The sequence below is a fragment of the Hippoglossus hippoglossus genome, chromosome 6 (genome assembly GCF_009819705.1).
Source record: "Hippoglossus hippoglossus isolate fHipHip1 chromosome 6, fHipHip1.pri, whole genome shotgun sequence".
Classification (NCBI taxonomy): Eukaryota; Metazoa; Chordata; class Actinopteri; order Pleuronectiformes; family Pleuronectidae; genus Hippoglossus; species Hippoglossus hippoglossus.
In genome coordinates, this window is record NC_047156.1 from 10,467,195 (window position 1) to 10,479,280 (window position 12,086).

The 12,086-nt window shown below is 41.0% G+C and overlaps 1 protein-coding gene across 1 annotated transcript; it reads right to left on the reverse strand.

The window, feature by feature from the left end:
* Window positions 1–1,008: 1,008 nt before the first annotated feature.
* On the reverse strand, window positions 1,009–9,269 carry LOC117763115 (ubiquitin-conjugating enzyme E2 H-like). The gene is made up of 7 exons (XM_034588017.1): window positions 8,911–9,269; window positions 5,480–5,556; window positions 5,216–5,290; window positions 5,027–5,066; window positions 4,792–4,844; window positions 3,962–4,090; window positions 1,009–3,618 (listed from the first exon to the last, which is right to left on the reverse strand). The coding sequence occupies exons 1-7, from the start codon at window positions 8,961–8,963 to the stop codon at window positions 3,494–3,496; spliced, it is 552 nt and encodes a 183-aa protein (XP_034443908.1). The 5' UTR covers window positions 8,964–9,269; the 3' UTR covers window positions 1,009–3,493.
* Window positions 9,270–12,086: the final 2,817 nt, after the last annotated feature.

Here is a 12,086-nt window from a genome sequence, read left to right on the forward strand (position 1 = left end):
TGGCCACACACCTATGAATATTTCATGAGATCATTATTGTCTGCCTGTGTCTGTCAAAGAGCATCATACTCCAGCATCTCATGTGCCGGGGCTTTTTATTTATTCATCATTATTGTTTTTTAACTGTGTCAAATCCATTGCTGTCATGAAAAGTCAGGAACTTACCGTACACCTCAAAAAACAAATAGTTTAGAGGTTTCCAACCAACTCCAGTAGTGTGGCATTTCAATTTAATTAATAGAAAGTTTTACAATGTGAAGAAAAAAATACTATGGAGGTCAGAACCCACCTTTATCCACACTTTGACTTATTGACTAAATATCTATACAGTACATAATCATTTCAACATCATGATATGTATGTCAGCATTTGTATTTTTATTATGACTACTGTTCCATCTGTTTTATAGTTTTTCATGTCATTAACAGTTATCACAGCAGCAATGGCTCTGTTCTATATAAGTGTCCCAGTGTGACATTAAGGCAGCAAGTACAACACCAGGAACCTGAAACTGAAGCAGCTAAATGGAATTCAGCCATCGTTGCTTTTATTTATTTATTTTCACTCCTGTGCTTTTCCTACTGACATGTCAAAATGTCTTGATAGAAAGAATAATAATGCACTTTAAACATTTTATATAGATGTGGGTCATTTAACTCGTATTAACGTGATTTCATAAGTTAGTTTATGTTTTATTTTATATATATTTAAAGGTGAAGGTGTTTCAAATAGGGCAAAACAGAAATTAGTGTTTGTACCTGTGTCTGAAAGACAGAGCTGCCATCTAGTGGCCAGAGACAAATGTAACAATCATGACTGTAAATTCATTTTGTATGTGACTTGTCCCACTTGTATGTGACTATATCCGAGGAAATAAAGTTAAACTAGTTTTTTTTTTTTTAAAAGAACATTTTGAAAACACAAAAAATTAAAGGCAAAAACAATCATTTTCTCACCACAGCTCGAGATATTCTGACACCGCGTCATAAACAGAATAGTAACCGACAGTTCATGTTTATTTTTTTTCTTGTTTTATTTCTTTCTCCAAGTTACAAGGGAAGCACATTTATTAATTTTTTGCCTTTTAAAAAAAATCTGGGATATCTCGACTTGTGTCTTGGACATCGGGCTTAAAAGACAAAAATAAAAACATTCAAAGAAATTATAGGCATCAGATATATGTCTCATTAATAAAAAATACATAATACACTGATGAATCCAGATGATGACAAACGAGGCTGGACAGTGGATTGTTCTTGTGACAACTGACTGTGTATCATGTCGTCCTACGACTTACACCAACATATATTTGGTTACCGAGGCTAATTCCAGCCAGTTTAACTATTTAACAAATACATTTTAATTCCATGTCAAAAACTGTGACATGCTGGTTTTAGTAACCTATCTTATTCTCAAATGAAGGTAAACCCTCTTGCAAGACACCGTGGAAGAGATCCTGATATCATTTAAAAAGAAAATAAAGGGATTATTATTATTATTAATAATTCAAGTTTGACTATAATCCTATTTTTCTCCAAAGAGAAAGAAATAGCCCATTTTGATGGTGATGAAGTAAGATACTAACTTTTGTTTTCTTACAGATACAACATAAACTACAAACAGGTCTGAGGTGCATTGAGTGCACGCTGCAAACATGTATCAGGCTTGGAGCCTGCAAAACACACAGACCAGTTCACCACCAGGAAATTTAACAGTAAACTGTCACTTCTCTGTTAGCACCTCCTCCGCACAACTGCTGACAGACACATGACCTTTTTCGGGGTTAAATCAGGACCAAAGCGATGAATCTGAAGAAGAACAAACCTGTGCTCTGAGTTTTAACTCATGGGAGATGGCCACACAGGCGTTTGACACTTTGAAAACACTATTAATTTCACCATAAACACTTTATTTTCAAATCCAGCCTGAGGAGGAATTCCTGTGTGTTTTGCTTTTTTCAGGGAGAAATATATATATATAAAAAAATTAGGGTTTGTAGATTAATTATAATTTGTTCCCGCCATCTTGGAAAACAACAGGCCATCAAACAGCACGACAAAAGGAAATGCGACAGCGTTGAATGGTTGAAACAAAGAGCACTTCTGTTTCACGACGTAAATCTTCTTCCATGGACAGATTTGCATAAGAAAGGGGGTGCAGGGCTGCAACAGGTCTTTGGAGGATTTGATTCAACAAAGAGTCATCCCACAGACAAAGATGTATTAATTCTCCTCATCTTTACAGGACATTAGTCTTCAAACTAGTGGGTTACATTAAGTATTAAACCATACATTATGATAGAATTCACCACCCGCAAAAAAACTAACTATCCCTACGCAAGTCAAACACCTATTATAGTTCAACACAAGCAATAGGCAAATTTTAAGAAGTTCAACAATTCCACAAGGACCTGGTTAATCCCCCCCCGCCGACAAACCCCGCCCGGCTCTTAGAAGATGCAGGCTTCCTCTTCATTTCTACGGCGTTACAGCTCCACAAAGCCCTACACAAACTTCACTTCTGTGTCATGCCACAATATACAAAGATACTCAGAGAATGACAAACACTTTCCTAAAACGGAGAGAAGGAGGAGGAGGAGGAGGAGGAGGAGGAAGAGGAGGAGGAGGGGATGGGTGTTGAAAACAAGAAGGATCAGGATCGTGAACCTTGTCCTCCACTTCTCCTGAGAAATCAGTGGTCAGTGTGACACGGGTTATCAAAACGCCATGATTCTTCCTGGCTCACATGCACACACAGACGCACACTGGCGTTTTTCTGGTTGATGCATCGGCTGTTTGATGGTGTGTGTGATGTGTCAGCAGAGAGGGCAGTCGTGTCAGAGAGGGCGTCTGCAGCCACGCCGTCCTGTGGCCCTCTGGTCCTCAGCTCCTCAGGGGTGATGATTGTAATGGTAGCTCCTCTGGGGTGTAGCGGCAAAAAATGAAAGGGGACGGTGGGGGGCGAATCCACGCTCTTCTGAGCTTTGAGCCTGCTTAGAAATAACGGATTGTGATCTTGCGTCTGTGAGCGAGTTGAATGAAATGTTGAATAAAAACTACACAAAAGAAAAACGAGAGCGTGTTACAACAGAAAAGCTGATGAGTTGCAGGTTGTGGATCTAAAGAGGAAACCGAGTGTAAACAGTCTAGTTGTGTTTCAATGACAGTCCTGCTCCCCTCGCTGGGCTCACTGCTCAGTACGAACTCCGCCAAGCAGCGTCAAAGCCCCTGACTGAAGCCGCTGAGGATCATGGGATTGAATGACGAACTCCTCTCTGATCTGTCGGTGTGAAGGAGGGGGCAGGCGGTCGTGAACTCCTAAGTAAGGGTTAATATTCAGCGATATCATACTGCAAATCCTTGTGTAGCAATAAAAATCGTTTGTGTTCCTGTAAAAAATTGTCTTAAATATGAATATAGTACTGAGTTTTTCTGCTCTTTAGGAAATAATAGTCTGTTGTGGGGTGAAGTGGGCGGGATCTTCCCCCCCTTCACTACAACTCCATGTCCTGAGCCTCGTCCTCCGAAAAGTCTGACATGGAGCTCTCGGAGGAAGAGTTGCCCTCTCTCTCCTCCTGCTCCTTTAGAGCCTCCTCTGTCGCGTACTTCTGGATGTACTCTGAAAGAAAAACACGACGATTGAGAGAGATGGCTGACCATGGGATGTTCACAGTAACTTAGCAACAACACAGCAGCTTCTAATACTTTCACACGGTGTCAGGTGATTTTCAGGTAGACCTCAACATATTCATATTTTGTCAGACATTTCGCTCTGTGGTTGTTTTCCTTTCAGCTGGAATTGCTACAGTAGCTCCTTGCAAAATCAATGCTGCATTCTAGGATTGCAAGAAATCTAAATTGAATATTTTAATGAAAAACAGTAACACTGAACACTGTATTCTTTTTACTTCAACAGTATATCCACTTTTTAATAATCACGATGTAAGACACTTGTGTGCTACCTTTAATCTTGTGTTTATAATCCTCTGGCCGGTGCAGGTACATGGCGGCCGCATCTCCGTTCAGAGGATCGATGGGGTTGGGGTAGGCGAGCAGCTGAGGGAGGAACGACTCGAAGATGTTGGTGAGGTCTGGTGGATGTGGGGAGAAAGATTAGTCAGTACACAACAAATAAAATAAACCCACAGAAGTTACAACAAGCTGGACTTGCTTTCATTACATAACCGAGTCATCCTCTTATGTCTACAGCTACATCTTCATCCACTAAAAAAACATTGGAAAAAACAATTCTGACACATTATGGCTGTGGTTTGAAATGTTAAAGGAGACATATGAAGCTCATGTTCAGGTTCATATTTCTATTTGGGTTATTACTTGAACCTTTCTGATAAAGCCCACTGTGATTGGCCAGCCGGCCCACTCCGTTGTGATTGGTCAACAGCTTCCAGCTCATGTCAGAAATGTCCGACTCTGCTCTCACTTTGCCTGTTTTTTTTAGGTTTTCCTTTAATACCAATGAAACCCTCTCTGAAAGTTGTATTGCTGAGAAAGCAATCAATATTATTGTTGTTAACAAAGTGAGTGTGTTCACTACATCGTGTTCAGAGTCCTCTCAGCCTCAGCACCTTCTTATCTGTCACTATGACCTCAATACAAGAGGCAGCTATCACTCATGTGTAAGCCGATTAAACCAAGATGCTCTGCCTGCAGCTCTACTGTCGACGTGCATGCTGCTCGCCTTGTGTTGATTTATTGGCCATTACTGTTTAGCCGAGTGACTGGTATGACTACATAAGGCTGTGACTCGATGAGAGCAGTGACTGTGACCCACCGTAGAGAGCTGTCCAAGTCTGGTTAATGACGTCTAAACACACCGTGCCTGACCTGAAAGACGACAAAACACAACACCGTGACTCATACACAACAAGAGCCTCACAGAGGTTGTCAAAGCAAAGGAAGGTGCAGAGTTTAGGGTGATTCAACAAAACCAAACAACTGAATATCATCGACAGCAACAATAAAGAACAACTAAAGAAGAATAAATAAAGAATAATAGTTTTACTTACGCTTCATCAATGTTGGGATGGAAGATTTTATTCATGAATCCTGGGGGAAAAAAGCTTTAATTATGATGTTGTCCTCAGTTTAACAGAACTAGCAGTACACTTAACGATGGTGACGGGCAAAGTTATATTCCAGTTATATCGCTCATCAAGATTCAGCACAACACTTGATTCTTGATGATTATTTCATACCTATTGATGGAGATTTGAAGGGGTATTTATCCGGCAGGTCCACCCGAACCTTCCACACACCTTCTTCATATGGTGCTGGAAAAAAGTGAGATTGGTCAAAATATTCTCCACACTAACACAGTCCTTAGCTTAAATAGCACTGTCCATGTTAAAGGAATAGTATGGCATTTTGGAAAACACATTTATTAGCTTAATTGCCAAGGGTTAGATGAGAGGACTGATATTTCACAGGTGAAAATGTGGTAAGTTGGAGGCGGCTCTTACTTCCAGGTGGTCCATGGAACTTGACCACAAACTCGTTGAGTCCACTGAGGATGGTGACCTCGTGCTTGCTCTCAATGCTGAACATGTGGTTAAGGAAAAGGAACACCCAAACAGCAAAAAAACGTATTTCTTACAAAACATATTTCCATTGTGCCTACATTTTAGATTCTCACCCTGTGTGAACTTGTCTGGGGCAGAAGTCAAACGTAGGATCAATAACGTGAGGCTGTGAGATCAACAATGCAGTGGCCACTCTGAGACAACAAACAACAGCTCTCCTTGGCAACAAAACAACTTCACAATGAGTCAGGATGGAGGAAACATCTAAAAGGAAGAATAAAATGTTTCCACTGCACGGTACATAATAATCACACATCACTCATTCATTCCATATTATAAAAGGTACTAACATTAGAAGAGGGTCTATCAACGACCAAACATTGAGACGTTGTGTGCATTGAGCGTAAAACTTGTTGACTGATGTTTTCAGGCCGATTACAGCTGGAGAAGATGGAAGGTGACATGGGTGGGAGGATGTGTCATAATTGCAGCGTGTGGCGACAGCAAGAGACACGAAACTGAGTCAACTGTCTGACTGCAACACAGAAAGTCAGTCAATGGCCATGAAACTGACTCAATGACACATGGAAATTTAAAACAACAGATGGAACTGTTACACCCTGTTTCATCAGCCAGTCATAAATCCTTTTTCCATCTACATCCCAACAATCTAAGCAAGTTAAAGCTATAATGCCCATTTAGCTGAGTAATAACACAAGATTTGTGAAAGATAATTTAAATTTTTACAGAAGAAGGTTTCAAGACCTCAGTCACTCAAAGAAAAAGTCATGCAAACCACTAACCAAGAAGACAAGGTTGCTCTGAATGTGATGTGATGGCTCTTACAAATAAAACATGTTATAGATGCAGGCTTGTGCAGTAGAAATGGCTATCTCTCTCCTGCCTTTCCCCAAGGGTTATCCATAGAAACCAGGCATATGCTCACTCAAGAGTAAAGTAAGTACACAAGGGAAAGCTTTATTTGGACTAAAGCTCTCAGAGCAATTACTTCTCATGACATTGTGCTTCTTGGCTCTATGTCCATTTATGCAATCAAAAAAATGTAATTTCCTCACCTGCAGTAAACCATGTGGCAGTAAATCTGGTTCAGTCTGGTGTGCATGTGTTGGACTAACAGGGATGTTTGTAAGGACGGTGACACGCTGTAGCTGTGGCAAGAGGCCTGAATCAGCTGGTCTAATCCAACACATGTGATTTAAAGCCACAACATGAGACTACTCTATATATACGGTATATTCTGTTGAACACCAGGTTAGGGAACTGTTGGAGTAAGATCCACAAATGTAAGAACTGCAGGATGAAATGTGTTTGTCCTTAGTGACTCCTGATGTCTATTCATAGATCTCTCATTCATATTTTATAATCACATCAACGAAAAACAAAAACACTTTCTCCAAGCCTGTATGTTCATGATCACACCTTTGATAAATCTGCTTTAAATGACATGCACACAAAATAAAACCATGTACCAATTTACCTGAACATTAAATCTACCTGAACTTGGGCATGAACAGGAGGAAGTGTTAAAATATCAAATTAATAAGAGTAAATCCTGGAATCATCATCTTTGCATTATTAGGTCAATTTGTCTGTTTTCAAACCGATTGTGCTCAACTCTTAAAAAATACTTGAAATACTTAAATATTAGTAATACTCTATTAGAGACGACAAAAGCATTACTAGATATCTATGTTGTCAGGGCTGCAAAAACGATTTTTTTCCATTCACAATAACATATCAATATACTTTTCTGATTAATCAAATGATCATTTAGTTTATAAATTGTGAGAAAACAATCCAAGGCCAGGCCAGGGTGACGTCTTCAAATCACGTTTTCTGTCTGATAAACAGCCTCAGATGACTAAACTTTACATAAAAACTGAAAACAACATGAAAGTCACATTTCACGAACTGGAACGATGTGGAATGATCGAAACAATTATCGGTACAATATAACTTCCACGGACTAAATTGACTAATCAACTAATAGTCTAATTGTGTTTAATGACCCTGGAAAACAACACGCCCTGTCCCCGCCGTGGACCGCACGCTCCCTGCCCCCCCCCCCCCCCGTCCCCCCCCGTCCCCGTGCGTGGGCCCCGGACAGCACGCTTGTTGTTCCGCGATCAGCTGTGTGAAGCCCCGCCCCCTGCCATGTTCCGGATGGTAACAGGCGGACCAATCAGAGAGCAGCATCTCGCTGCAGGACAAAAACAAAACAATGCAGCTCACGCTGTCATTAAAGCGTTCGAGCAAACTTAGGTGCAAACTGCGAATAACGAGGAGCAACACAACCATACACACACGACACGACAACACCAGTCAGCTGCCAACACGTCAAAACGCGATGTCGTCGAAAATCCAGCCACAATGAGAGCGATGTTAATGAAAATAATTATATTTAAAAAGGGACAACGTATCATTCGCCTTTTCCCCCATCCTGCCTTTCAACGGCTCAAACCAAGAATGATTATATATTCAGATTTTTTTTTTTACTGTAAAACATGTTGTAAACACGCAATCCGTGGCTTATTCAGCAAAAAACACGACGTGTGTTCTGTTTTCAGTCCCATTGTACCATCCTGGTGTTTAGGCCTCAATCTCTGACAAAGCACAAAGTGTCAAAGTCCGTTTATATAATGGTATTAAAAGTTGTTATGTCTCTACTCGATCATTTGTCAAAGATCGTCTCTGCTACGCTCCAACGACCTCATTTGTTCTCTCGGTGATTAGCATGCTACAGAGCTAGCTTCGCATGCGTTGACGGTGCTGAAAACACAAATACGCGGACGTGTCTTTCCAAATGACTGTTTCCTAAATGTAAAGAAGGGATCGATCGTCCCTCACGTTGTGTTGTCAGTCCGATGGGAGCGAATTTTTACGGCTAACTGGCTATCGCTCCCCGAGCTAAGGCTAGCAACGGCCAACAGCTAACACAATAGTTCGCGCAGCCTGGTTAACGTAGCAGCAGATTCCACTGGTGATAACAATTGGATGCTAACAAGAAAGGAAAAAACACACAAGTACTGTATTAGCATGCTAACGTTGGCTAACTGGCAAGTAACGCCACACAAACAACAGTTAACGCGTAGCTTCCTTTGGCTATGCGGCTAACTTGGGGGAGCTAACGTTGCAGCTGCCCCTTTACATCACGGGGTCGAGCGTTAGACACTTTTCACAAGATATACTAATCTCTCCCAGGCAGGAAACACACAATATACATCACTACGACATCCAACATGGAGAAACTGTGCGTTTAACCCCAACCAGAGCAATGACACTGGCTATAAAAACAAGACGAGCCTGTTAGCTCGGGTTATTTCGGCTTGTTTATGTTCTGGGAAGGATACAGTTTCACCACGTCGGTATCCATTCGCCTCTTGCCCGGACTTGGAGACGACATGTTTTTTTTTTTTTTTGTTGTTTAAAGAAGTGATCTAAAAAATACTGCGACTCTCAGCGTGGACGGACCGTATCAGCAGCCTCCCCGCAACGTCCATAAACAAGACTGCAACATCGCCCACTTTCTTCTCCTCCTCTCACCGTGGATCTCCGGGGCTCGTGTGCGCGGCTCTCTACCCACACTTCTCGCGTCCTGTCCGGAGGACTCTGCTGCTGCCAGTGACATCAACCTCCAGCGACGGGAGGAGGGAGGGCCCAGGTACAGAAGCACGCGTCACAGAACACGACCGCGGCTCCGTTTCTGGCGTATCCGTCAACGGGAATACAGCCGCTGTGCGCAATCCTGCAGCGATTTGCGTTTGAAACACGAACGTTTCCTCTGGGTTGTTTTTTTTTAAGCAGAAGCTGATCATAGAAGGCTCGATGGTGGAGGGTGTGCTTTTCTATCACGCACAGATCTATGGTGAAATGAGCTCGTTTAAAATTCAATAACAAGCACACAAGGCCAAAGTTGTGTTTTTCTCACAGGGACTCTGTGTCCACCAATGATATTAATCATTATATGAATATAAACAGTCTTAATAGATAAATAAAAGTTATACCATTAATAAAATAAAGTGAAAATTATTGAAATGAAATGGACTGAAGCCAAATATCAGTCATTACGTACCAATCCATGCACTCAGATTTTCTGGAAAGCTGCAGATGTACTGTTATTGTTGTTCAATTGCCTCATATTGCCATTGTGTTTCTTTATATTCACATTCTATTGTCTACTCTGTACATATGACATACTATTACATTTCTGTTTGTCCAGGTGGGATCCCTCCTTTTTTAAAAACATATTGTAAAGCCCATTGAGGACGATTTGATTTTGGACTTTAAATATTGGTATAATAATCATCATTGAGTACAGAAATAAAGTATGCTTGTTAATCCATTGTTTTCAGACAGAGCATAAGTCACTAAAGATCATCTCAAACGTCTGTTTCCATGTCAGGTAAAGTCAACTTGTCTGAGACCTGAGATAATGGTCACATGACCTCTTGATTCTCATACAACATCAACCAGTAATGTACCAACACTGATGTAGTGGTGTGATTCATCTCAAACTCTGGTTCTGCAGCCACACGGAGCCGAGATGAGAGTCGTGGAATTGACTAAGACAAAATGTCAGATGTCACATGTAACTGTAAGAAAGGTGAACATGATACAAAACCTTGGCTTGATATGAATAAAGTGTCTGCTGCCTGGAATCACTACATATTGAAGCAAATACCACATTGTTAATTTTCAGTTGTCAGACCACCATGTCCCTCATGCTGTAGTTTAGTGTGTAGATCTTCATGTTAGCATAGTCCGGGCTGGTGGCTGTGAAGTGGTGTCACCCTTGATGGTGTCTGAGCACCACATCACTCATCTCATTCCAGTTTGACAATATAAAGGTCTCGCTCCAAATGTGGAGCACTGAAGACCTCAGACAAGTTCATCATGTTACCAAACTTCAAAGGAATCCTCAGACAAACTTAAGTTGTAATCAGTCAAGATTCTTAGATTCTGAAGGGGCAGATTTGTGGAGAACATATTTTGTTTTTGTTGCTGTGTGTGTATTTGTGTACATTCAGGTAAATACATGTGCTTGAGGCAGATCTCAGCAGTATCTCAACGCTGTCATGTGTGGTGCACGGACTCCTGCTAGAGATCCATCCTTCCACAGTCAAAAGTTGTGTGAAATAGACACCACCAGAAATATTTAAGATATTTTAAGAAAGTCAAAACAAAGACAACACCGGGCTTGATGAACTGAAACCCACTGCTCATAATACAGAAAGAAGGAATCTATCCTTACTACATTTGAAAATACTCATATTTGCTTTGTTTCCACCTAATAGTTTCTTCTTTGATCAACTTTGTTCTACAACCATGAACATATCTGTAAGCTACGTGGTACTTTCATATATGTATCTGTTAATCTTGATTTGTGAAGTGTCTTTTTTTTCTAAGACCTTTTGCTCAGAGAGATTTCATGGTTGCAGGTTGACACAAACCATCAAACTGAACTATGTTTAGATCGTTTTATATGGAAGATTAAAACAAGCTTCGCCAACATGATTTGTAGCAGAATCACTGGGTTATCAGCTGTAATCTTCTAACCATTGAACAAACAGTGACTTTGAATCCCCCAATCACGCTAATCAATGTAGAAGACACTTGGATGAGATTGTATAAAGTGCTGACCTCCAGAGATCCATGAGTAGATCACTGGATGGAACAAAAAGTTGACGACTCATCACTCTGTCAATCTCATTACCGCAGCTGCAGCTCATGGTTCAGGATTTTCGTACTGACTGACAGCGAGTAGGAGATGAAGTCAGTGCTGGACATGTCACAGTCTACTGAGCGACTGTCTGTGTGAAGTAATGATACATTTCCTGAGTGACTGACACTGAGATTCTTGTTACCTATGTAAACCTCGAGTGAACACCTGCTGAAGTGAAGCTGTAATGCAGTAAATGTATGAAGGAACATAGTGTACCCTGTGAAACATGAGTTACTTCTGGCTGAATGATTGGTGCACTGCTATCTGAACAGAAACAGTTTGCACAGAGTTATTTTACTGTGACAACTACAGGGTCTGGACAGGCATAGAGGGCCTTAAATGTTAAACATTAACACGAGTGCATGAACATAGTAACACACAGGCGTGTTAAAGTGTCATGTTAAACATGTGAATTTCAGGGAAACAACACAGATAAGACAAAGAAAAGATCATGTTTGATCATTAATATTACCATTGAGAAGAGGGTGGACTATCTTACGTTTATTTGCCCACAGCCTGTGAGAACAAGTCCTGGTAGCTTTCTACCGGTTGATTGATCTCTCTGTTCTGTTTTGCTCCGATGGCCAATCCCAGTGAGCTTCAAATCCAGATTACCACATGTCAGCAAAGCAGCCCCTGAAGATCTGGGGGAAAGGTTGACACAACTTTGATCAGAAGGAATCTCTTCAACCACACGTTTCTCTCAGAGTAACTGAACAGTCGTCCCTCATGCAACCTTTACAGTAAATCATGTCTGTATCTTGCAAGCAATTGAATATGCTTTATTTTTTCTCTGAGAGTTTA